We start from the raw sequence: 27,442 nt of genomic DNA, 5'->3' as shown, positions 1-27,442 counted from the left end.
CTCACCTTGGTTTCCTGATTCTACTGCAGCTTGAGTGCTGGGATTGCAGGCACTGGAATTTAGTTTTGGACAGGCTGATCTGAATCAAGCAAATGCAGGTGTCAAATACAGTCGCAGAAGTCTGAGTTCATAGGAAGCAGGAGACAGAAACTTGGGATTTGTCGGCGCAATGTTTGCCAGGATGGTGGTAGGCTGCTCGGGGAGCGCGCGCACCGTTGCCGCAGGACTGAGTTCTGGAGAGGCTGGAGGGGAGGTCAAGAAAGCCTGGAGGACCCGAACTCCAGAAGCCGGTCTTAAGGAGAAGAGTCACGGCTCCATCGACTGCAGAGGCTGAGGAGGGTCATGCGTGACCTTCGCCAGATGAGACGGATGGGGCTGCACGCACAACTTGACTGAGCGCTTAAACAAAAGCAAGCTGAGACGGCTGCGCAGACCCACGGCTCTGAACGGAGCCAAGAACAAAGGGGGAGGGGGAGAGGCGGGGGAGAGATGGCGCGTCTGTCGTGCTAGGCACGGTCCCTGGCGTCCAGTGTTACCCGGAGAGGCCCGGCCCGCTGCTCGTGGGCCAGCGTGCCCTGCCCTTGGCTCTTCATCCACACTCCTCCTTCAAATCTACAGCTGAAAACACATCCGCTCTGCCCCGCAGCAGTCTGTAGATCTGCTGGCATTACATCTGCTCTGCCCTGCAGTGGGCTGTAGATCTGGTGCCATTGACAATCGTTCTGCCCTGCAGAGGGCTGTAGATCTGGCGGCACTGACAATGGTTGACTGCTGGGACTGGGGAAGACCTGCCTTCCCGCCTGGGTTGCTCCCGGGTTAAGTGGACGGTACTTGCTCCACACACAGACAGGGCCCCCCAGCCCCATCCAGACACACCTCGCTGGGCACACCTCAGTGCGTGTGCCCAGAACACACCCTCCCACACCTCTTCAGAGTCCAGAAGACGCGGTTCCGGGTGAGGGAGGGAGGCTGGAGGGCTTAGCCCAAGGCCTCAGGCGGCGAGGCAGGCCTGGCTGGGGTTCTGAGCCTGGCTGAGGACGTGTTCCCTGTAAAATCTGCTTTTCCAACAGTCCACAGAGATCGTATACTGAGCAATCCCTCTTAAGGCCCATGCGCTCCCCCATCAGGCTGTACACTGAGCAGGGCTTACTCTGTCTAGTTTCCCCGTGCACTTCACTGGGAAGCAGACGGACTACATGAGGGTGACTGCGCAAGTGGCCCTGCTAAGATAAACTTTTCGTTGGGGTTAAGGCAACAGGTAACACAGAGTAGGCCAAGGTGTGTAGCTTTTATTTTCTATGAAATGGTTTATTTTCCTGTTTACCACGGAGAGGCTACAAATACATATCCAAGATGAACACAAAGCGCGGAACTTGGCGACACTAAGAATGGCTCTGGGGAGCGGAGGCTGGGAGAGGGCCCTGTGTGGACCCGGCTCGTCTCCACCGCACGCCACAGCGTCAAAGGCACTTATCAAACGGTGGAGCGCGGAGTCAGACGTGAGGGCTTGGAGTTACAGCTGAGTTTCTGACACTTTACCAAATTTCTGACTTACTATGCAGCTTTAAAATAAACACATGGTTTTATTTCATCACCTTTTCAAATGAAACAGAGTAACTTGCAAAACTAGACTTGTTTCTGCACTAGATTATAAGATCTCGAGGTCAGCCCTTGCCCACCCACCGGCCGCCCCTGCGGCTGTGAACCATCTGTGCCACACCGTCTGGCCTGGCATCAGCAGGGACACGCAGCACTGTGCTAACACATGGGCAATCCCTGCTTTCACACCTTCACCCCTGTAACGGGCCACCCCCACTTCCCTCTGAATTCCTACTCACCTAATACAAAGCAAGAGCCAGAGGAAAAGTGTCTGTGACCCCACCCTTCATTCTGTTTAATTTACAGAAAAAAAAAATCAGACGAATATCAAACTTAAAAAAAGAAGGCCCACACAGACCCTGGGCTGCACACCTGTGGTTCCAGCTATGCAGGAGACTAAGGCAGAATTTCTTGAGCCCAGGATTTGAGACCAGCCTGGGCGATCTAGAAAGACCCTATCTCAGACTGGTATGGTTGTGCAGGCCTGTAACTCCAGCATTGAGGAGGAGGCTGAAGCAGGAGGACAGGAAGTCTGGAAACTGCCTTAGCTATACAGTTACACAGTCTCAAAAAATACAAAATAAATTAAAAAGCCCCAAGCCCCACAGGGGGAGAGGAGCTTCTTTTCCTGCCAAGGGCCATTTAGATCTTTATAACATCCTCACAGGCCATACAAAATCACCAATACACAGACGGCCATACCAGCCAATGAGGAACAGTCAACGTCTGTCTTGCCATGTGCCAAATGGTTTTGAGGGCCTTACATGGCTACGTGCTGGGCATTACCCACCTGGGAAACCCCAAACGATGGATGAGGTGAATAGCACTTTCAGGTTCTTTCCAACCAGTTTTGTGGCAATTGTCTGTATAACATTAAGTACTGTATACACTGCATTCTCAGAAATGTAGACTGATTCATGCTCTTCCCTGCTCGCCCAATCATAGAAAAATAAGATGGACTCTAATCTCCTTTTTTTTTTTTTTTTGGTCGGTCGTGGGGCTTGAACTCTGGGCCTGGGCGCTGTCCCTCAGCTCTTACAGCTCAAGGCGAGCGCTTTACCACTTGAGCTACAGCGCCACTTCCAGTTTTCTGGTGGTTTATTGGAGATAGGAGTCTCATGGTCTTTCCTGCCCGGGCTGGCTTTGAACCACGATCCTCAGATCTCAGCCTCCTGAGTAGCTAGGATTACAGGCGTGAGCCACCAGCGCCCGGCTCTAATCTCCTTTCTATGTGCAAACAGCATTCAATGGGTATCATAACAGTGACTCGATACAGTGAAGGGCATCTGATGGCGTTGGTTCTCAACATGGAAGAACATTTCTTGCACATTTCCTAGTCACCAGGTGTCTACGGGATACCAGCTGGGTGTGGGCGGGGCAGCAAGCGTGGGTCGCCTCTTACCCTCGCTCAGGCCTGCACATGGTAAGCATTTATAGGGCACCCGCATGCTACACACAATGGAAAGGTAACACTTTTTGCTTTAATGATGCCAACGTTATAATTTTCAAATGCAGAGTACAGAAATATACAGAAAGGACTATAGCGACAGGTAGTCTACAGGAGAGCTCCCAGAGGGCATTTTTATATACATATATAATGTGTTCATTTCTCTCCCTCCACTTTAGACATTGGTCCATCTTCAATATTGAACTTTCTTTGAATCAAGAAGTCCCCCAAAAGATTAAAAAAAAGAATCTCCAAGTTTACAAAACCTTAGGGAAATTTCTAATGTGCTCTGTTAGGACAGAGGAGCCAAAAGACTATACGTATTATTATGTTATGATCAGAAGGAGGAACTGGTTAGTTAGAATTGTAATGCCAAAATGGCTGCCAGGCAACAGGTGGCTGGAATTAAAAACAAATCACAAGGTTACGTTTCAGGCATAAGAACCGTGAATGGACTTCACTCAGTTCCAACTACTATTTGCAAAGCTACTTGAATTTTTCTGTTCATCTTCACTGTTGTTAAAGAATGACTGCTCTGATGACGGTGTAACTTCAGTTTTTCAAGTGCAGGATGATCTGAGCTGAATGAGAGAAACAATGGTTAAGGGAAGGAAGCAAAGCAGGCTGGCGACAATCTGAACAACCATTCCCCTTGTTTCTGACTTTAGGAAGCCCGCGTCACTCACAGTGCCACAGGGCTGTCACAGAGATACATGCCAGCCATTTGAAGGCTCTCGGGGCTGACTCAGGATTGGGGGACAGGAGGCTAAGTAAGCCAGGAGCCAAGCCACCACTGCCAAGGGCTAGGGGTCACGTGCCACCACCAGTGTGCCCAGCCGCAGAGAACTTAAACACAAAGACAACTACATATATACAATGCTTTTATATAAATATTTTCTTTATTTTTATGATTAAGATTTTAAAAATATTTTATAATTTTATTTTTATAATTGTTTCTTTAAAAGTGGCACACTGTATTAAAGGAAGAACTAGAAGTTAAAGAAATAATCTTTATCTTCACTAGCAGATATTATAGAGAAACCAGATTTCGACACCAACTAACAGAAAACTACTCACGTCTAGTTCTAACCCAGATAAAGGACGTACATATTGTGTTAGGACTGACTCTGCCCTTCCAGTTAAAAATATTTCTATCCCTACACTATTAGCTACTGCAGTTGTAGAAACGCTGCTCTCCTTCAGACGCGGCTCCCAGTCGGGAGGCAGGATTACGTAATTACCAAGATGGTACCTATTTTCAAATGCTCTAAGGAAACCATAAACTTTGGCAATTCTATTTAGATTTTTCTCTTTCAATTGTCTTAAACATCATTTAAAATGCCTTTAAATGTCTTTCCATTCTAAAGAGAACATTTTGCCTCTTTGCACTAATTACTGCAAAATGAAACACATGTAGATTCTGTTTTATACATTTTGAATTACAATGATCCAATAGATAAAATGTTACATAGGATCGTTATTTTCTATTAACCCTATTTCTAACTTAAGACGGCCAGGGGCACAAACATCTGCAGACTCGTGAAGCTGGTCACTTTGACCTGCTCCAGCAACACAAAGCATTGGCACACTGGCCTGTTGTGAAAACCAGCTGTGGTCTGGCAGCCCCTGCATCGCCTCTCGCTCCCGCCCTGCCGACCACTGAGCTTCCCACGGTTGCCTGCTCACGACTGTGCAATGTCCGCCTCCTGACGGGCTCAGAGGAGGCGCAGGCAGAAAACCTGGAGCAGATGACTAGACAAGCAGCAAAGTAAAACCAGGAAAAAGACACCTCTGACTCTCCCTAATCAGCGCTGTTCTCGCCTTACGGACGAGATCGCGGCTGGTAGCTGCATCGTGGTCATTTCCAAACTCGCCAGCGGCATTTTCCAATAATCTTATTGTCTCCAGTTTTAGGATACCATGCTATTTTCACACTGTTCAAATTTCCCATTTCCATAATCCAACTATCAAAAGAATTACTAACATATTCCCTTATACAAGCAAAAGTAAGTTTACTGGAGTGTTTTTCGTGATGGTTGAAGACAGAAACATTTACAACACTTAGCCTTTGCTACAGCTCCACACACACGTGGAAAGCGCTGGTAAAGCAATTCCAACAGGAAGAGAAGGGTCTTCTTGCAAGTGCTGACGGAGCGTTACGCACTGCGTTTAGCACAGTAACTTGGTACTCAACAGAGGCTTCCGGACCCCAGTCTGGCCCCCGTTTGATGCAGTAATTCAAGTCCTTATATCACTAACATACTAGTATGAAATACTGTCACCAGTGTTTAGCTATATACACCAACCATGAACTGGCAAGTATCTAGCTTCAAATTAGATCCTTGGAATACAGCAAAATAGTTATCTTTGCCTTAAACATAATTATACAAAGGAGATTTTGTTAGAAGGAAAGACGGTAATTGGACATTCTCAATGCTCCAATTTGAAGGGATACTTGCCTCTTAATTTCTTGAAAAAGAAGTTTGGGAAGTTATATACATAGATTTCATTTAAATTATGCAGCAATCTTTTATTATTATTATTGTCCCAGATCTTGTTTAATGAGGATCTCTGTCATCAAATCAAGTACGGTATTTCACAACTATAAGAACTGTAAGAGAAAAAAAAAAGTAAAAAAAAAAAATTTATCAAAATCTGATTTATCTGCTGTGTTAGATGCAATATTCCTAAATATATGTGTGTCCACTTTTAAAAAGGGCCAATGACTAAACTTTTATCTGAGATAATAAATAATCAAAGAAAACAACAAATTAAACAACCCCAATGTCTAACTCTGGCACCCCAGTTCAAGTATGGCACAATGGCAGCAAACAGCTGCTAAAACACTGAAACTATTTACTAGCATGGGAAGAGAGGTACCATACATTCAGTTAGAAAACACCATCTCAGCTTGTGAAACACATGCCGATACACTAATAGGGAAGACTGGATGTATAGACCATAGTTTATTTATTTTGTTTATTTTGTGTTGGTCATGGGACCTGAAATCTGGGCCTGGACGCTGTCCCTCAGCTCTTCAGCTCAAGGCTAGCACTCTACCTCTTGAGCCACAGCGCCACTTCCAGCTTTTTCTGCTTATGTGGTGCTGAGGAATCGAACCCAGGGCCTCAGGCATGCAAGGCAAGCGCTCTACCACTGAGCCACCTTCTCAGCCTACCATAGTTTATTAATAATAACTATCTCTGTGTGCTGAGATTAGTCAATTTTTTTCCTTTATACCACATTTTCAATGTTGTCCAGTATATACTGTTGGTTCGTATTACTAGAAATAGTTACAAAAAATGCAAAAAAACCCGCTGCATTAGTAAGTTCTGAACTTTTTCTTTTCTCTTCTTTTTGTACCAGTTCTGGGGCCCTAGGTTTTGTTGTTGTTGTTGTTGTTTCTCGCTCCCTCATGGCATTCTACCACTTGAGCCTCAGATCCATTCCCAGCTTTGGGGTTAACTAGAGGTAAGAGTCTCATGGACTTTCCTGGCTTTGAACCATGATCCTCAGCTCTCAGCTTCCTGAGTAGGCGTGAGTCTCCACCGGTGCCCAGCCTGAACCATTTCTCTTAGGGACAATATAGGATTACATTTGGCTGAGGCTCTGGCTAGCACGTTTTGGTCAATAATGCATATATAGGCTTATTTTTATGTGTGCTTTTAGATAACGGCACATGCATTCTGTTAAGCACTCCCAACCTTCATGCACTTAGCAGACTGCTTCAGGACTGTGCCTGGGGTCCATTTTAAACTGCAAATTCAACACAAAGCACAAAAATTTGGGATGGATTACATAAAGGATGCTTATCTAAGCAATAAGAACTGAAACAAAAAGGCCAAAACTGCCTGGTTTGGCTTTTGCTGGAGACCTGCAGGTCAGGAAAGTGAAATTTTTTGCAGCTCTCAACTCTTACAAATGACTGCAAAAGTAACATGAAGATCCATTTCGGGATGGCAGCTATGTTTCTACTAGTCAACAAATTTACAATCCATACATAAGTATTTTTTTCAAAACAGAAGAGCTGCTGCTGCAGGCTCACGCTTGGACTCAGGAGCCAGAGAGCCAAGAGTGCATCCTGAAGTCAGTCAAGGTAACTGACTCAGTTTCCAAAATAACCAGCAAAAATGCAGGCTGGAAATATGGTTCAAGTAACAGAGTTCCAACCTAGCAATTAGAGACCTCTGAGTTCAGTACCATAAGCAAACAAAAAAGAATAGCTTCCTAAAACTTCAGACAAGGAAATGTTAAACAAAAAGTAAATACTGGAAATGATTTGCCCTTAAAAAAAAAAACACTAAGTTATTCAGGAGGCTGAGATGTGAGATTTTGAGGTTTAGAGCCAGTCTGGACAGACAAATCTGAAAGACCCTTACCTCCAAATAACCAGCAAATACTAGAAGTATGGCTCAAGTGTTAGAGCACAAATCTTGAATGAAAAAGCCAAGCAGGTACACAGGCTCTGAGTTCCAGGCCCAGCAGGTGCACAAACAGGAAGAACATTAAGGATAAATTATGCTTTAATGTTCCAAATCAAGTTCAATTCCAAAACATGGACACACCAAAAAAAGCTGCCTAAGGAATTTCACTGGCTATGCCCTTCCCAAACAGCATTATTAGGTACAAAAAAAGTACCTGGAAGTTAGCAGTAAACAAAAAATGAATATTCTGGTATAACAGGAACCAGACTTGCCTTGTTTGGGATGTGGGCAAAGAGGAGGAAGTGAGTTCTCTGTAAGAATTTGACAAAGATAAAAACATGTGCATGTGCACATAAAGTCTCACAGCCACTTTAAGAGCATTTTCATACATTGTAGGTTAAAGACTCACAAGTCAGAAGTCATTATTCAATCTTGTTTTAGATATACCTGTGTCAACTGAAGTTAAAAGGAATTAAGATGAACTGCAAAATAAGTAACCCAAGAAGAATTAAGTCAATAAATACTTACTGATAATCACTAGCAAAAGGATAACAGCAACCAAAGCCATGATGGCTTTTATCTACAATACACAAAAAGAGCATATGAGAGGTATTGTTCCATCTGATAACAAAGCCAGGACTATCTGTTCTCCTATTCACCATATAATAGGTTCAGCATGCAACAGGAACATTCCTTGAAAGATTTCCAATTTGTTTCTCCAATGAGTTTGCATCCTTTTGTAAATAATTAGGAGTTCCCTTAATTTGAAGCTTTTTACTTCACTGGACTTTTGTCATTCAAGGCTGCACTGCAGAAAAACTGTTCTAACTAAGCATTCCAGACAGGCCTTTTCAAAGGTCTGCGCATGCTCTGTTTCTTATGCTATTTCTACCTTGAGATCAGGAAAAGTGTGTGATCCTTTAGCAGCTCTGTACAAGTGTCATAATGTGATGAACAGAGACAGAAAACCCAGAGTTTAACACTCCAGGGTCCGTCCTTATGTGATATTTATAACTTCGTGATTGTGCCTTCCCAGTGAATGCCGGAGACCAGACAGTACCAAGTCTATATAACTGTTTGTTCCTCTATATGACCTTTGGGAGAAACCCTTAGCATATGGCAAAGTCTGGGTTAAAAAGTTACTTCTGAACTTAAAAATGTGAGATCAAGCCAGGCGCTGGTGGCTCACGCCTGTAATCCTAGCTACTCAGGAGGCTGAGATCTGAGGATCGCGGTTCAAAGCCAGCCCGGGCAGGAGAGACCGTGAGACTCCTATCTCCAATAAACCACCAGAAAACCGGAAGTGGTGCTGTGGCTCAAGTGGTAGAGTGCTCGCCTTGAGCTGAAGAGCTGAGGGATAGCGCCCAGGCCCAGAGTTCAAGCCCCACGACCGACAAAAAAAAATAAAAAATAAAAAAAAGTGAGATCATAGTACTCATGTCTGTGATTTTCAATTAAACCTAGAATAAGGAGGAAAAACAGATTTGCTCACAGGACGAGAGATTCACTGTAAAATCTGTTTAATGATCAGTGGCCTTCCTTGACTTACGAGGTAGGCTGGCTCCCATGAGGTACCCTGCAGGGATGTAGTGTCTGTAGTGCAGTGATTCTGTATTTCTCTTGTCAAAGCATTATTTCTCTGGGATAATGAGGGACAATGGAATTTTTTCCCTTAACCCTTTTGTCAGTAGAGATTCTGACTACGCAATGCTTTAAATTTGTCCCCTCTGAACAGAAAATCAAATTTTTCTCTAGCTCTTATTTTAAATGTTTTATGCCAACTCTGGGCCTGGGTGCTGTCCCTAAGCATCTGTTGCTCAAGGCTGGCTCTTTCCCACCTGACCCACAGCATTACTTCCAGCTTTTTTCTGTGATTAGTTGAAGACAGTATTGCCAGGAAAAAAAATTATAGAAAGAGTTGGCTTCATTATGGGTAAGGTGTGTGTTACTCTCATGAAGCAATCTAGCCAAAACGCCTTTTAGGCACAGCTTGAGTCCTTTCGTTAGTCCCGTCCCCAGAGTAACTGATTAACCCAACATGTATGTCCCGACTTCCCACCATGGCCCCAGCTCAGAAGAAAAAAAGATGAGCAAGGCCATTCCAATCCCTGTCCTCAGAGAGCTTACATTCCAGGGCTCCACTTCCCTCAAGCCCTTGGCAGCTACTTGGGAGCTGACCAAGCTCCACAGTATTTACTGGCCTCCTTACCTTGCAGCCTCGCCACCACATCTGCCTTCGAAGTTGTTTCGATCTGTTGCTAAAAGCAGTTGCATTGTCCGATAAGCTTTCTGTATCACATAGAGGGTGGAAAGGAGGATTAAACAACAGAACAGGATTCTTTAACCCAGTCCCACAAAGATGAGAACATATTCATTCCTATAGCTGCAAATTAATTCCCAGTGTAAGAAACGAAAACAAAAAGACTTGGGACATCCCTAGAGAAAAATTACTCATGGGAATGATTCGATTCTGAGAAATGCTTAAGTAAGTCATTTTGAAGGAAAACTATCAATTTTTTAAAAGATTGCATTTTTTGGTCAAGCGAATCTGTCGAGACTTAACCATTCACCATTTGCATATCTAATATATGCCAGGAGGAGTTACAGCGCTATGGCCAATATCAGTCTGTAAAGAAAGGTTAATGACGTATCGGAGAGCACAAATAACAGTATCAGATATGCTTCAAGTACATGTTTTAAAAAGGCATCAGAGGGCTGGGAAGGTGGCTCAGTGGTAGAGCGCTTGCCTTGCATGCACGAGGCCCTGGGTTCAATTCCTCAGCACCACATAAGCAAAAAGAAAAAAGCCGGAAGTGGCACTGTGGCTCATGTGGTAGAGCGCTAGCCTTGAGCTGAAGAGCTGAGGGACAGCGCCCAGGCCCAGAGTTCAGGCCCCATGACCAGACACCCCCCCCCAAAAAAAAAAGGCATCAGACCTTAGCTTTCACATGACAAACACAAGGCACAGCAATGTAGCAAGTCAAAAAAGAAAAAATAGCTCTATAACAATGCATTTAAAAGTCTCCATCCCTGGCTGAGCAATTAGGAAGTGATTCAATGATTAGATGCTCAAAGTAAAGGGAACTGAAATTATGTCATGAAAAACTGTAACTTTCAGAATCAAATATGAATTGACTAAGTCAAGATTCTTAAACAAGGCTAAACGAATAGGAGACATGCATCAAGAAAACAGGGGTTAATGGAATCAGTAAGCATGCGAGGTGTCCGTACCTGATTTGTCCTGCAGCTCATCGAGTCTCTCCCCTCTTTCAATTACCTTTGTAATATTTTCTTGCATGACATCAATAACTTCATCCACCTGACTCTGCACACTAGTTTAAAAGAAGATATAAATTACTTATTATCCTACTAAGACTGTTCATAACTTCTGAAATGTTTTCTTGGGATGTGATAAAGACTAGCAAATTCTCACAGAGTTCTAATTTTCTCTTAAACATAGAGGGGTTAAAACAACTGAGAACACTCACAAGTGCCGAGTGGGAAACAAAAATGAAAAAACTTGCTTTTATAATTCTCCAACATGAAAATATGTTTTTCTCCTTTTTATTAGGTGTCAGAGCCCACTCAACCAAATTTCAGACTGTTCTATGCAAATATATCCAAACTTAAACATTAAAATTGGTTCTTAACCACCAACATTTGTTAACTCCACATTTCCTAACGCTTTGTTAGAGATAGCTCAATATAGATTGCTCAAGTGTCCAGTCTCCCTTTGATGCCCTAACTACAATACAAAAACTATCTGAAGTTCACTGTATGAAATAATCACAACAATAACTGTTTGAAAAGACAAGTGAACTTCTAATCCTTATAACACAAAAATGTGTGAAGTGCATTAGATTATTAGCAACTAATTATTAAATAGATATGTGTATTTAAGTAAATAAGGACATTGTGGTTGTTTCTAGTTGGGGAGGAAAAATATGTATCAGCTGGGAGCTTTTTAAATAAAAACTTCGTAATACACATTTCTTCTCTGCCCTCAACCCCATCTTATCCTCTTCAAACTAACCCTGAGATTTAGAGCTGAGGCATGTTGTGTGTAATTCTGAAAAAGATCTCTCTCCTTTGAGCTATGCCTTCAAAGAGTTTGTGTTAAAAAACAAAATGGAAGCCCATTTAGATCAGGTAGAGTCAGAAGTACCCCCACATCTAAATACCAATTACTGTACTTGTTAATAATCACCTGTCTCTCATTTTAACAGCATTAAACACACCCACTGATTATCTGCACTTAGTCTTCAGGAGTCATTACAACTTCCCAGAGTTCCATGCTTCCCACACATTATTCTACAGAAGGATTTAAGACCGAAGCCCAGCCATGCAAGGACATGCAGAGTGCTTTTCTTCCCAAAGATCTGAAATAGCTCCTGAGCCTCTGGATGTCTTGTTGCAACTATTACTTATCTAAGCAGAGAGCTAAAGAGCTTTTTCCTATATAACAGCAGTTTATAAATACTTATTTTTTCAATCACTGTTTCCAACAAAGTAATAAACATCTATGATGTCCTGTTTTAGGTACTAGGAAACAACAAAGAATAAAATGGACAACCCTGTCAATTGATCTCAGTGTTTAACACAAAGTACAATTGTCTGTTAACTTACTTACATGCCTATTTTCTGCCTCTCCCAACTAGAAGGTAAGTTCAATGAATGCAGGAATACTGGCTATTTTGTCTACATTAGAACTTCACTATAATACTCTGTGCAAAATAGGTACTAGTATTTCTTTAATAAATGAAGAAACTGAGCATAATTCCTGCCAAGCAGATTTAGCTTGAGAAAAAAATATAGGAAGTGGAGGTACTGCTCCACTGTCAACATTGAGTGAAAAAACTAATCAATAGTATAAAGCCCTGAGTTCAAGCTACAATATTGGTGTACGGATGTGTGTGTGTGTGTGTGTGTGTGTGTGTGTGTGTGTGTGAGAGAGAGAGAGAGAGAGAGAGAGACAGAGAGAGAGAGAGACTTAAGAGAAAGAGATTTAAGCAGTAATTGTAGAGACTTACACTTAACTATAATAAGACAGATTTCAATCTATGTTCATCAAGAACAAAACCTGCAATTTCTAGGTAGTGATTTTTATTTTATATAACTGATAATAATAGGCTAAAGTAAAGCAGCAGAATGGCAACTTGGACCAAAAACCACGATTCAATTATTTGTCGCCTCTAAGAACACATCTCCACAAAGATGGAGGGACGTGAGGGTGAACAAATGTAGCAGTGATACTGGCTAGGTACTATGAGGTACTATGTTTGCGTGGGGACAGAAGGGTGAACAAATGTGGCAGTGATACTCGCTGGGTACTATGTTTGTGTGGGGACAGAAGGAAAAAACTGGGAGACAGTGAGGGAAGTGGTGATGTACTGATTACCTTTACATTAACCCTATAAATAAGCAAAACCAACTCACAACTCATTGGCTGGCTAGGGTGGAAAGACAGCAGAAGCTCCCCCACCAGGGAGGGTGTCCACACTGACATACGGTAAGTAGACTTCAAGCTAAAGTCAGTCAAAATAACAAAGGTCACTTCTTTTTTTGCCAGTCTTGGGCTTTTGACCTCAGGCCCTGAGCCTCTCTGTGCTCAGGCGAGCGCTCTACCACTTGAGCCACAGTGCCACTTCTGGCTTTTTCTGTGTATGTGGTACTGAGGAACCAAGCTCAGGGCTTCATGCATGCTAGGCAAGCGCTCTACCACTGAGCCACCTTCCCAGCCCTAAAGGTCACTTCTTATTAAGGGAATGATCCAACAAGAGAAAGTGATTGCCAACTTATATGCATCAAATAGCACCACATCCAAGTGAATTCAACAGACACTACAAGACTTAAGACCCCAGCACAATATCCTCTCGCCAACAGGTAAGTCACCCAAACAAAAAAAAAAAAATCAATTAAAATTGAACTAATTAAAACAAAACAGCACAATAGACCAACTGCATTTAAGATAGCTACAGAGTATTGTATTCAATATACATTCTCAGCAGCCCATGGACCCTTCTCCAAAATAGATCATGTCCTGGTACTTACAGCAATCTGAGCAAACAGACATATGCTGACATAATTCCTTGTGTTGTCTGGCCACAGTTACATAAAACTAGAGCTCAGCAGCATATGACAATGCAGAACATTCAAGCACATGGAGCCTAACAACACACAGCTGAATGGTGTGGGCCACTTCCTATGAGATGGAAAAAGGAACGCAGGCTACCAGCCTCATTCCCTGTAAGATGAGGGGCATTTCAGGGCACTTACCCTAAATGATAGATAGATAGGGTAGAGAAATGGGGACAAAAAACACGTAATAACTAAGTTCATAACCTGTGCAGCTGAGTGACAGTAGAAAGATAATGGCATTTAATTGAAATAGAAAAGGACACTCCGTGGAAAAGCAAGTTTGTGAATCAGGCATGAAGGTCATATGTAAGAAAGGGTACAGAACATACAGATGTGAATCAGGCATGAAGGTCATATGGAAGAAAGGGTACAGAACATACAGAAAAAGGCATTTCCAATGTTGTTTTACATCCTCTTGTAGCAGAACAGAGACTGTAAATTCATATTTGGCTTTGCAATCCAGCTTATCGCTCGTTATGTTTGTGATTACAGACGCCACTCTGCAAGTCTCTTTTAGCCTTGCATTTTTCTCAACATTGAAATGATGGTGGTAATTTCTGTTGATAGAGTTAAAAGTCAGAGTTTTTCAAAGACTTAGCATAATGCCTAAGCATGTGCTTTTCCACTAGAAAAAAAAATCTGTGCTCTACAAAACATACTCCTCCCTTATTTTGTAAGGAAAACATGTATTTTCATCATTAACATCCCATCTTGTGGTCTTTTCAGGTACTGTTGACAAAAGAAGTTTTAACGTTCTGTTTTATTGTTGCAACTACATCTATTGTTCATAGTTGGGAGATTATTTATTCATGAATATTAACCATTCAGCAAAGTAGTATTAAAAATGTTATTAACTAAAAAGCAAAGAAAACATTCCAAAGAGAAACAAAATCTTCTTTGGGGCTGGGAAGGTGGCTCAGTGGTAGAGCACTTGCCTTGCATGGATGAGGCCCTGGGTTCGATTCCTTGGCACCACATAAGCAGAAAAAAGCCGGAAGTGGCGCTGTGGCTCAAGTGGTAGAGCGCTAGCCTTGAGCTGAAGAGCTGAGGGACAGCGCCCAGGCCCAGAGTTCAGGCCCCACGACCGGACCCCCAAAAAACAAAACAAACAAACAAACAAAAAAACACACCAAAATCTTTATATACACACAAATAACTAAAATCTTGCTCCTCCAAATACCCTAAAAAGGGATGCTGGTTATTTTTGTTATATTAATCTGTCCTCAGTATTAATAATGAGTGGACAATCATTGTCAAATAAAGCAACAATGCTGATGATCTATATAGTCAAGAAATACTCCCTTAGATGCTGGTGGCTCACATCTGTAGCAACTACTTGGAGGCTGAGATTGTGAATGTATGGTTGGAGGCCAGCCCAGGAAACACTGTCATGGGTGTGATGGCCTGTCCCTGGCAAGAACAGGGGACTGCAGCTCCAGACAAACCCAGCCAGAGAAGCAGCAAGACTCTACCTCAACCCCTGCCACAGCAGGAAGTGTAAGAAAGGAGGATCATAGTCCAGGGACAAAAATAACTACTGCAAAAAGGGTTGGACCCATGGCTCAAATAGTAGAGCACCTGCCTAGTAAGAATGAGGGCCTGAGTTCAAACCCTAGCACTGCCAAAGAAGAAAAAAAAAAAGAAATTTGCTTTTGAGATGTTAAGTGGTAATAAAATAGCTTAATGATAATGATCAATCTTAGATACTAAACTAATGCAGAAGTTTTCTTGAGGAACTGGTGTGAAAGGTTATGTCTGCCATGCAGGGCACATGGTGAATGTGGTCCTGTTTTGATCAGCAATTCGTGAGGATGAGCCATCCCGATGACTGACTTCTAATTCCTTTTGGCCAGTCTCCAGCTTCACAGTAAAAGCCATTATATTTTCTCAACAAGTCCTCTAAAATTCTGCGACTGACAAAGTTATTTTAAGAACTTAAATACAGATACATATCCATTTGTGTTTGACACTTGATAACGTAGATACATATACATATAATCTACATTAACTACTATGTACAACGCAGTGGTTTTAAGATTCAATTGGAAAACCTTCTCTCTATGGGATTATCAGATAGGTAAAGTGTAACTGGCAGGGCAGAGACACAGCATGTCATCACTACATTCCTCTACTTCATCATCAATTGAAGTATACGAGAAGGAGACGCAGAGGTATGGACACAGGTGTGCGTGGACACAGAGGTCACTCTGGCTCAGCTCTAACATCCTGGTACCCTTGCAGGCATTCACATACTGCAGATAGGCGTGACTGAACACAGCAACTCTGACTCTTGGTAGATTCCTCTAGAATCTTAAGGGGTAACCTGAAGCCATCTTCCACTCACATCCATGTCTCCCTTAGGAGACTGTCATAAAATGGTTTCCAATCACGGTCCAGGTACTAATGAAGTATGAACACATTCTGCAGGCAATATATGCAGAATATAAAAACCACTTAACTAAGCAGGGCGCTGATGGCTCACGCCTGTGATCCTAGTGACTCAGGAGGCTGTGATCTAAGGACTGCAGTTCAAAACTAGCCCAGTCAGGAAAGTCTGTGAGACTCTTATCGACAATTAACCACCAGAAAACCAGATGTGAAGCTCTGGCTCAAAGTGATAAGGCACTCATCTTGAGCAAAAGCACTCAGGGACAGCACCCAGGCCCTGAGTTCAAGCCCCACAACGGACAGGAATAACCCAACAAACCCACTTAACTGCAGTGTAGAAAGGGCGATTCTTCCTTTTCTGTGTGATAGACTGTCTGAATTGGAATCAAGTGATTTACTGCTATCCACTCCTTTTCCTTTTACATCAGCATTAATGTCTTTCCGACATTAGATATCACCATAGCATATTACTCATCATCTAGCATCACCTGATACACATAGCAAAAATTTTAAACTAAAAATTGTCATAAAAGTAATAAAGCCTGAATCTAAAATATGGATTAGGGTTAGTAACAAATATGAAAGAACTTGTGGAAGTAGATTAAAAAATGCTATAGAAAATTACCTATTTTCTTTTATGACTCTGAAAATGGAAATATAATTAAAAGCCAAAATAGATCTTCAGGTTACACTAATAGATCTGACATAAGATAATCAAGAAAAAACCCAAATCTTGCAGTACTGAGTATAGTTCAGAGGTAGCTTTGTAAAAATAAAAAGAATTAGGTTACATTCCTGTTGCTCTTTCTCCTCCCGCCACCTTTTTTTTTTTCAAGTCAGGGTTTTCTCTGTACCCAGAGCTGCTTTGAATTCAGGACTCTCCTGAGTGCTGGGATTGTAGGCATGTGCTACCACATCCAGGTAATATTTTTTTTCTGTACGAGATCAAACATCAGGTAGTTTAACTTTTTGGCCCATAATTCTCAGTTGTGAGAACACTCAATCCTGCTGCTGCTGCTGCTTAAAAAGAAACAGAGATAATGTGAAAACAAACAGGGCCATGTTCCAGTAACACTTTGTTCACAAGGATGGGCTGGGGCCAGACATGGCCCACACTGTAGTTTTCCAGTTTTCCAGTTCCTGGTCCACGTAGAAATATGACAATCATTTAAACAAATGAGTAGCTTGGGAACTTACTGCTTAATTTGATCATTTCTAGGTCCAAATCTTGGTCCAGATGGTCCCCTTCTGAAAAGAAAACATCAGTTTTAGGAATGGTAAAACATCAGAACAGAAAGCACACATCCACACACCTCATCAGTCGGATTACGTGTTATTGCCAGCCCAGAGGGAAATTCCTGTGTGATCTATTCAGTTTCCCTGCCCCTAACTCTGTGGAAATAAGCCTGGTCCCAAAAGCATGGTAAAAGTCAAGTGAGAAGGTGGCAACATTCGGGTTGTTGAAAGGTGCGGTGTCAGGCGGGCGCGCTCAGAACTCTATGCTCAAGCATTTCTCCTTGCAGGCAGTCTTCTTGGAAGCCTGTTTGATGCTCAGCATCTACTATATAGTCATGTTTCTACTGCACTGGTACACTGGCAGCCATAACTAACCTAATTATCTTCAATGTTAAAACTTTCTGAGAAATTACGGCTTATATAATCCTTAGTGGTACATAGTTTTTTCCTAATCATTAATCTTCTTTGTCTTTTATTGGTCCTGGGGCTTGAATTCAGGGCCGGGGCACTGTCCCTGAGTGCTCTACCACTTGAGCCACAGCACCACTTCTGGCTTTTTCTGAGTAGCTTATTGGAGGTAAGAGTCTCATGAAATTTCCTGTCCAGGCTGGCTTTGAACTGTGATCCTCAGGTCTCAGTCTCCTGAGCAGCTAGGATCATAGGTGTGAGCTACTGGTGCCGGGCTTACTCATTAAATTCTGAAATATGATATGCGAGCAACGTCACAGTACCAACAAAACAAAACCTGGCAACTATACCACACCAATTAAACTGCCAGAGAGTTACAAGACACTAGACGCCGGAGTTCACCTTGAATTCAGGCTAGGATGAAATGCTGACTGAGAGAGAGACAGAGCAAAAGCTTCACTAAAAATACTGCAGTCTGGCCTTTGCACTGCCTGTTTAAACAGCAGGCACGGGACCGAGACCCCCCTCAATGGAAAAAGGGATGCAGGGTGGCGGTGCTGTCATCCCAGCACTGAGCAGTCCAGAGGGGCGCTGAGAGTCTGAACAGCTGGGCAACGTCAGCAAGACCTTGTCGCGAAAAACAAGACAAACACACACAGTCTGGAGGGGAGGCTTCAGCGAGAGGACGCCGGCCTAGTAGAAGGCCCTGGCCTCCACCCCAGAGCGGCCAAAAACAAAACACAAAACGCAAGGAAAACCTCAAAGCTTTACCCTTCCAACGATACTATTCTAAAAATTAAAAGGTTAGCAGCAAACATGTGCAAAGCATGTATCCGACCACGAACTTCTCTACTGAATTTGAAAAACTCTTACAACTTAATTAGAAGACAAATCAACAACAGGTAAGGGCTGAGGATACAGGGAAAGAGCACCCATTAATCATGCACAAGGCCTTAAGGTTTGAGCCCCAGCGCTGAAAAGAGAAAACAGTAAAGACTAGAAAACAGACTTCATCAAAGGAGGCGTAAGAATGGAAAACAAGTACATGAAGACGTCCAACATTATCTGTCATTAGTGAAATGCAAACTAAAACCACAATGAGGTGTTACCTGATTCCCTCTAGACTAGCTGAGTGAGACAGACGGGCTGTGTGGTATGGGTGAGTAGTTGGAGCAATTAAATCTCTTATACACTGCTATGGAGAATATAAAATGGTATAACCATTTTGGAAAGTAGTTGTAAATGTAGACTAGCCTTTCACTTCTAGATATTAGTGTTATGTCCACATAAAAACACACTAGGGCTGGGACGGTGGCTCAGTGGTAGAGTGCTTGCCTTGCATGCATGAGGCCCTGGGTTCAATTCCTCAGCACTACATTAAGCAGAAAAAGCTGGAAGTGGTGCTGTAGCTCAAGTGGTAGAGTGCTAGCCTTGAGCTGAAGAGCTGAGGGACAGCGCCCAGGCCCAGAGTTCAGGCCCCACGACCAACAAGACAAAAACAAAAAAAAAGAAAAAAGAAAAAAATACACTAATGTTTACAGCCCCTTTATTTGTAACAGTCAAAAACTAGAAACAACTGGGGAGTGAGTAAATTTCAATATTTATGATATTGCAGTATCAATAATTAAAACAATCAACTGCAATACTTACTGCAAAATGAAAATAATTACCACTTCATATGAATATATATTCATAAATGAGTACTACTCGGAAAACTCCTAACTATGGATACATGGATGAATCCTCAAAATAATTTATTCTGAGCATATGAAGTTAAAAAAAGAAGGGGACATATTTTATAATTTCATTTATAAAAAATTCTAGAAAACACAAACTCGGTTCCATAATTATAGAAAGCAGAGTAGTGATTACTCTGGACTGGATTACTCAGAGCTAGGAAGACACTTTGGGGTGATGCTCTTGTTCATGATTGATTCTGGTGATGATTTCCTAAGCTTATAATACATGTTATATCTCATACTATGCATTTTGAATACACGCATTTTATTATTTTATTGTATGTCAACTGGACCCTGATAAATTTGGTTAAAAAAAAAAGAAAAACTTACAGAAAAAAGTCCTCTTCTTCATCTGAATCATCTTCCAAAAGATTTCTCTGTCAAAAAAAAGAGAAATACTGAGATTTCAGATTAAGAGTGAGAAGCTGTTACCTTGTAACATCTCAGAGGCCTGGAAGAAGGGCACTGAGAGTAAAGGCGCAGTGCAGAGTGTGGAGCGTGGGCAGCGCACTACTGAGGGATCGCGGGCAAAATATCACGTGAGTGCATCAGATAGGGAGGGAGGCAGTCCCTGGGATAGAGAGAGGCAAGGGAAAAAAGACCCATCTAGCAAAAGGTACAAAAGAGGGAAAAGATGTAAGCAATGTATGTAAGATAATGAATGTCATTATGTGAAATAGAATATAACACGATTAACAGTAGAGAAATTAAATAGTCACCTAACAATTCTTGTTGAGTATTTTCACATGCCAAGACAGACAGTCTGAGTTCTCACTGAAAAAAAATCAATCACAGACTGAAGGCATAGCTGAAGTGGTAGAGTGCCAACTATGAGGAAGAAAGCCACGCCAGAGAGTGAGGTCCTGAGTTCAAGCTCTAGTACTGGTGCACACACACACCCCTGCATGCTACACCAGAAATAAGACGTCAGTGAAACAGACAGTGATGAGCTGACTCTGAGCCTGGGTTGCCATGGAAACTCATCGTAAGAGATGCACTCTGAGTTGAGACCCAGCTGACAAGTGTGCCATCCAAATACCAGGGCGAAGGGCAGCAGAGGATGGACTGGTGCACAACACGTCCACACCTATTAGTTATCACGTGACTGTCAGTGGTCTGAGTTCTGTATTCAAAAATAAAAGCTATACAGCCCCACCCCGGTGGCTCACACCTGGAACCCTAGCTCCTCCTCAGGACAGTGAGGATCTGAGGTCTGAGGATCGCAGTGCAAAGCCCGACTGGGAAAGAACGTTCTTGAGACTCTTTTTTTTTTTTTTTGGGGGGGGGTCCAGTCGTGGGACCTGAACTTTGGGCCTGGGCACCCTCCCTCAGCTCTTCAGCTCAAGGCGAGCGCTCTACCACTTGAGCCACAGCACAGCTTCTGGCTTTTTCTGCTTATGTGGTGCTGAGGAATTGAACCCAGGGCCTCATGCATGCAAGGCAAGCACTCTACCACTGAGCCACCTCCCCAGACCATCTTGAGACTTATCTCCGATGAACCACCACTGCGGCTCAGTGGTAGAATGCAAGCCAAGAGCCAGAAAGCTCAGGGTCAGGCACCCAGGCCCTGAGTTCAAGCCCCAGGACTGGCACAAATAAATAAACACATAAATGCTACAACTCCCTTCCTCCCTTCTTCCCTCCTCCTTTGCAATGCTAAGGATGAAACCCAGGGCCTTGCACATGCTCTGCAAGCACTCTACCACTGAGATACACACCAGCTCCTATTTACAGAGTATTTGTTTAGCATATTCTGGACTGTGCTAGAAATTGAAAATCTATATAGAAGATAGTCTAGAGACAATTTTAAGTATAGAATCTATTATCTGAAATTCCAAGTTCTAATTCTATGATACAAAAGGTTTTGTATTATTGGGGTTTGAATTCAGGGCTGTACTCGCTTACTTGGCTTCCACTTGAACTATACCTCTAGCCCTGCTTTTGGATGGTTTTTTTGGATCAGTCTCTCAGACTTTTTTGGCCTTGAACCAATAGCTAGGATTAGAGGCACTGCATTTTCTGTTTGTTGTTGTTCTAATAAAAAAAGGTTTACGTTTGGTGTCAAAACTTATTTAAAGAAATATGTAACCTCAATTTTATTTAGCTAATTTATTTATTCATTTCATTTACATACTTGGTTAATCATATATTTTATTGAAGTATGGTAAAATGTTTGGAGATACTGGCACAGATACCCAACAAGCTGTTACGTAAGTTTCATTTAACTAACTAGCTTTAAGTCTGAAACATTCTGAATCCCAAATATGTTTGATTTCAGCAATCTAAATAAGAATTACATATTTGAACAAACACTAGAAACTATGAGCACAGTGATTTTATCAATAATGGAAGCAGTATTCAGTTGTCAACAATCTAATTAGTAGTAGTAGTAGTATTGGTCGTTGTGCTGAGGACTGAATGCTCAGGGCCTTATATAAGCCAGGCAAGTGCTCTACTACTAAGCTACAAACTAAGCCGTAATATAACTTTTAATATGCTCACTATGAAGAAAACAAGTAGGATTAGAACAGTGCATTGGCAGCTCAGAAAAATGATACCCTAAGACTTCAGGAATTCCTGGTTCCTGACCTCCTGTTTTATCCACATCCTTCCTCCAGGAAAGCCACAGACACTAGAATTCTTCCCCAGGGAAGAAGGAAACAGAACCTCCATTCCGCAAAGCCAGCCATAAAAGTTAGAGAGCACTGCCCTAATCGTCCCCTACCTTGCTACTTAAAAGCTGTCCATAAAAGATTCTCTGACCTACCTTGTTTGACTGAGATCATGAGACCTCCATTCCACAAGGGAGCCTGCCTCATACCCAGAAGGAAGTAATGATTCAAAGAGAGGCTGGAAGAATCTGGACAGACAGGCCTCGATACGTTTCCCTCCCTCCCACTTACATTACACTAGATCATATCATTTTTGTATCATCATATTGCTGCATGGCTGTCCATGCTTCATTGAACTGAGGCATAAAAATGGAGTCAACCTGGCCAGGCACCGGTGGCTCACGCCTGTCATCCTAGCTACTCAGGAGGCTGAGATCTGAGGATCACGGTTCTAAGCCAGCCTGGGCAAGCAAGTCCATGAGACTTATCTCCAATAAACCACCAGAAAACCGGAAGTGGTGCTGTGGCTGAAGTGGTAGTGTGCTGGCCTTGAGCTGAAGAACTCAGGGACAGCACCCAGCCCAGAGTTCAAGCCCCAAGATGGATAAAAAAAAGAAAAAAGAAAAAAAAGAAAATGGCGTCAACCTTGCTCTTTGGGTCTTAAATCTGAAGGCTCCCATGTCATGTAAGACTAAGAGCAAATTATTACTCTTTCTCCTGTTAACCTGTCTTTTGACACCCCGTATGTCAGCAGTGGCCAGTCAGGGTAAGCAAGATGCACATCCCTTTTACTGCCCGGCAGTGGCCATGAACTTTAGTTGTTGCTTTTTCTGTGACTTTGCAAAGGGAATACAAACATCTCTTTTTTGAAGTTAAGATTCTGAACTCACCCTTTCGCTTTTCACCGAGCCAGTAACATCATCATCGTTGAGGTGGCGCTTGAACTTGGGGGGCATATTTCTACTCACACTCTTGTATTTCCCAGCAGAGGCAGTATTCACCCTAAAGAGAAAATAAATCCTATCAGGCAGGGAACCTTAGGGCCGAGGGTCAATCATCGGCGGCAGCGCACAAGGCCCCGTGTGCTGCGGCCCTCTTCCCTGTCACCACTTTAGAAACGCAAAAACCTTCAAGGCAGAGTATACTTCCCTAAGAAAATACCTGGAGGAAATGGGTCTCTTTAGGAGTTTGTAAAATGAAAGAAGAGATAGGGGTGGGTCCCTGAAAATGTTTCGCTCAATACTTTTATCTTGTAGCTGATGACAATCGTTCCTCATTTTTAATTAGCTGGGTAAGCAATGATTCTGTTTCCTCATCTAAAAAAATAAGTCATTTCTATGCTTTTGCATAAATTTGGGTGGTCACAAGATAATGCACACAGAAACATTCAAACTCATATTCCACTGGTGCTGCAGGAAGAGGGCTAAGTTTTGTGGGTACTAGTGAGATAGTGTAATGTATTAGTTATGTATTTGTGTACATATATTCACTCACAAAGTAAAAGTACTTAAGCTCTGTCTGTCTGTCTGTCTGTCTACGTACCGAGCTACCCACTTGAGGCACTCCTCCTGTTTCGAAGGCGGTATGGGGAAGTCTCGCGTGCTCCTGACTGGCAGCAGACGGCCCCAGCGTTAGAATAAGTGCTCCAGCAGCAAAGACCAGGGCATGATTAAAAGGCTGGGACGTCTCAGCCCCCTCAGTCTCTGGGCTGCAGGTTGAGTTGACTCCCAGTGGCCAACGTAATCCAGGAGACCTACAAATGAAGCTTCCTTAAACATCTAAGAGTCGGCACTCCAGAGAGCTCCCAGGGAAGTGGACACACAGTGTTGTGTGAGAGTGGAAGCTCTTCTCCTACACCTTTCCCTAGGCACCTAACACATCCATCTGCCCACACCCTCTGCCGCATCCTTTACGCTAAACCAGCAAACTTAGGTGTCACCCTTAGTCTCTAAGACTAGCATTGCGGTTGCCCCAATTTGTAGCTGATCAATCAGAAGCACAGACTGAACCACCGGAGGCTTATGATGGGGTCTGAAGCGGAGGCACCTGGGAGACAGCCTTCAGCTTACAGCATCTGACACGATCTTCAAGTAGATCGCATCACAAGTTGATTTCTGCTCAAAAATCGGATGCAAAACTGCTTGATTTCTGGAGGAGAGAAATCTTCATATAAAATGTGGGATTTAATGGGAGAGGTCTTGTTATGAGGAAGAAGAAAATGAGTTTTCATACATTAAGACTAGATTAAACAGAGTCCGTTTCCTTTGCTATCTCATAGATGTTGATATGCTAATATGCAGTGTGATTTTACGGGGAACTACTTGCATAGGAAACACCATCAAAATTTTCTCAAGAAGTAGCTGTGCATGTTGGGTGCTGATGACTTGTGCTTGTCATACTAGTGACTCAGGAGGCTGAGATTTGAGGATGCTGGCTTGAAGGCAGCCCAGGCAGGAAAGTCTATGGGACTCTTATCTTCAATGAACCACAAAAGAAGCTGTAAGTGGAGCTATAGCTCAAGTGGAAGAGTGCTAACCTTGAGCAAAAAAGCTCAGGGACAGCACCCACATGCCGAGTTCAAGCCCCAGGATTAGCATTCCTCCCCCCTGGCCCCCAATCGCACAAAGCTGTCCTATGCAAATAGAAGTTTCCAGTATGTGGACCAGAGGATTGCAGAACATAGCTGAGGCACCGAGTGTTCACTGTGCTGAGCACGTACGTATGCATTTCTCAGCAACGCATTAGTATTTTAGTACTCAGTATTAAACACCAATTTATTTTCCTCTATTTTGGGTACCCGGGTGTTGTACTAGGGGCTTCACACTTGCATGTCAGGTGTTCTATTGCTTCAGCCCCTTCACCTTTCTTTTGCACCGGTTAGTTTCTTGTTTATCTGCTAGTCCTGGGGCTTGAACCCTGGGCCTGAGTACTGTCCCTAAGCTGAGTGTGAGTGTGTGTGTGTGTGTGTGTGTGTGTGTGTTTATTTGGAGGTAAAGAGTCTCAGGCTTTCCTTGTCTAGGCTGGCTTCAAACTGACATCCTCAGATCTCAGCCACCTGAGTGGCTGGGATTGCAGGGGTGAGCCACCAGAGCCCAGCTACACTGGTTAGTTTTGAGACAGGATCCTGCTTCCTGCCCTGCTGTTTTAGGTTGCCGGCAGGCACCACAGCCCCCAGCGTCTTTCACTGAGATGGGCGCTCAGGAGCTTTTTGGCCTAGGCTGGCCTGGAACTACAATCTTCCTAGGCCAACCCGCCCCCTCCCCCTCCCCACAGCCAGGATCCTGGCAGTGCCACCACATCCTGTTATGTTGAGGAGGTGTCTCAGTGTCTCCACGGCCGGTCACAAACGGCAAATGTGATCTCAGCCTCCCAAAGAGCTAAAACTCTGGGTCTGAGGCACCTGCACCAGGTCTATTTCTCTTTCCACGCACCTTTCAAGGAAAGATTAAGAAACTAAGAGAAAGCAGGACCTAGGTGCGAAAGATACTTAACTTGAAGATGAGCACCTGTGGGCCACCGCACTCGCTGGAGTGGAGGACAGGCCTGCATCCATTATTCGTGGATGCGTTATTAGTTTTCATGTTTACTCAACTCAAGGTTGCAACCCCACCCTCTTCCCCGAGAAGAGGCACCCACTGCCATCCGCGTGCCGGCTCAAAAACAGGCCAGCCGCTCCAGCCACTCAGGACGCTGAGGTCTGAGGACCGCGGTTCAAAGCCAGCCCGGGCAGGAAAGGCCCTGGAGACTCTCATCTCCAGTACAGCACGCAAGACCGGAAGCGGCGCTGGTTCACGTGGTGGAGCGCCAGCCTCGATGGAAGAGCGCAGGGGCGGCGCCAGGCCCGAGTTCAAGGCCCAGGCCCGGCCGCACGGACGCGGCGGGGTCCGCGGCTCGGGATCCCGCGCTCCGGGCACCTGCCTGCGGGGGGGGGGGGGGGGGGGGGCGGCGGGCTGGCCACCGGATGGACGGATGGACGGACAGACGGACGGATGGCGCCTGCGACCCAACCCCGCGGGGCGGGGACCCGGCCCAGGTCCGCTTCCACGCCCGCCTGCGTGGGTGGGGCGGGCACGGGCGAGAGCGCAGGGAGCGGGGTCAGCCTGGGTCAGCCCGGGTCGGCGGCGAGGCCTGAGGTCAAGGCCCGACCCCGCCACAACACGACATCAACGTCATCGACGATGTCAGCATCGACGACGTCATCACCGACAACGTCATCAACGCCGGTCGAGGCCGGTATCGCGTCAGCCCCGCGCGCCGCCGCCCCGCGCTCCCCACGCCGAGGGCCCCCCCCTCCCGGCCGCTTCCCGCACGCACACGCACACGCACACACACGCTCACACACACACGCGCTCACGCTCTCACACACACGCTCTCACGCTCACACACACGCGCTCACGCTCTCATGCTCACACACTCACACACACGCTCTCACGCTCACACACACACACGCGCTCACACGCTCACGCTCACCCCCAACAACCAAGCGCGCGGCCCCGCGGCCTCCGCGGCCCGGCCCGCCCGAGCCTCCCGGCCCCGCCGCCCCGCCGCCCGCTCGGGTCTCGCTCGGGACCCAGACCCGGAATCTCAGCAGCGCGGCGGGCTCGGCCTGGGCCTCGGCCTGGGTCTGCTCCCCGGGAACGTCAGGGGCGCCCCCGGCTCCACCCCTACTCACCCCCCCACGCACCCCCTCCATCCCCCCCACGCACCCCCATTCCCCCCACGCACCCCCTCCATCCCCCACGCACCCCCACGCACCCCCTCCATCCCCCCACGCACCCCCATTCCCCCCACGCACCACCCACGCACCCCCTCCATCCCCCTACGCACCCCCCTCCATGCCCTGCCCCGGCTCCATGCCCCCCCTCTCCATGCCCCACTCACCCCCCTCCATCCCTCCCCTCTCCATCCCCCCACGCACCCCCTCCATCCCCCTCCCTCTCCATCCCCCCACGCACCCCCTCCATCCCCCTCCCTCTCCATCCCCCCCACGCACCCCCTCCATCCCTCCCCCCTCCATCCCCCTCCCTCTCCATGCCCCACTCACCCCCCTCCATCCCTCCCCTCTCCATCCCCCCACGCACCCCCTCCATCCCTCCCCTCTCCATCCCCCCCACTCAGCCCTCTCCATGCCCGCCCGGCTCCGTGCCCCCCCGGCTCCGTGCCCCCCCCCCGCCATCTCCCGGTGCCCCTCACCGCGCAGTCCCCTCCCTCCCTCCTCCCCGGCCCGCACCCCCGCACCCCCGCCCCGCCAGGCCCGAGCCCCCGCCGGACGTTGTGGGGCGACGAGGCCGCGCGTCGTCCCCGCCCAGCCGGCGCCGGTACCTGGGGCTCCCGAGGAGTCCGGGCGGGCGGAGGAAGGCGCGGGCGCCGAGCGCGGAGGAGGCCGGGCCGGCGACGGTGGGCGCGGACCCCGCGTCGGCCGCTGCGCCGCGGCTGCGCCCCCGCTCGGCA

The 27,442-nt window shown here is 45.3% G+C and overlaps 1 protein-coding gene across 4 annotated transcripts; it reads right to left on the bottom strand.

The window, feature by feature from the left end:
• Positions 1-1,287: 1,287 nt before the first annotated feature.
• On the bottom strand, positions 1,288-27,442 carry LOC138819664 (vesicle-associated membrane protein 4). Of its 4 annotated transcripts, none has more exons than XR_011369564.1 (9): positions 27,314-27,442; positions 22,882-22,993; positions 19,710-19,756; positions 17,194-17,244; positions 10,702-10,802; positions 9,680-9,759; positions 7,999-8,050; positions 5,506-5,657; positions 1,288-3,627 (listed from the first exon to the last, which is right to left on the bottom strand). XR_011369564.1 is itself a non-coding variant. In XM_070011152.1 (9 exons), exons 3-9 carry the CDS (start codon positions 22,945-22,947, stop codon positions 5,629-5,631), a joined length of 426 nt encoding a protein of 141 aa, XP_069867253.1. In that variant the 5' UTR covers positions 22,948-22,993; positions 23,534-23,744; positions 27,314-27,442; the 3' UTR covers positions 5,551-5,628. The 4 variants fall into 4 exon arrangements, 3 of the variants coding, with proteins under 3 accessions (XP_069867255.1, XP_069867253.1, XP_069867256.1); XM_070011152.1 differs by lacking the exon at positions 1,288-3,627 and adding an exon at positions 23,534-23,744 and having other exon boundaries at positions 5,551-5,657; XM_070011154.1 differs by lacking the exon at positions 5,506-5,657.

The sequence above is a fragment of the Dipodomys merriami genome, unplaced genomic scaffold (assembly GCF_024711535.1).
Source record: "Dipodomys merriami isolate MVZ:Mamm:240054 unplaced genomic scaffold, mDipMer1.0.p SCAF_81, whole genome shotgun sequence".
In the NCBI taxonomy this organism is placed as follows: Eukaryota; Metazoa; Chordata; class Mammalia; order Rodentia; family Heteromyidae; genus Dipodomys; species Dipodomys merriami.
Note: the sequence above shows the minus strand (reverse complement) of the source record. Positions and strands in the feature narration are given on the sequence as shown.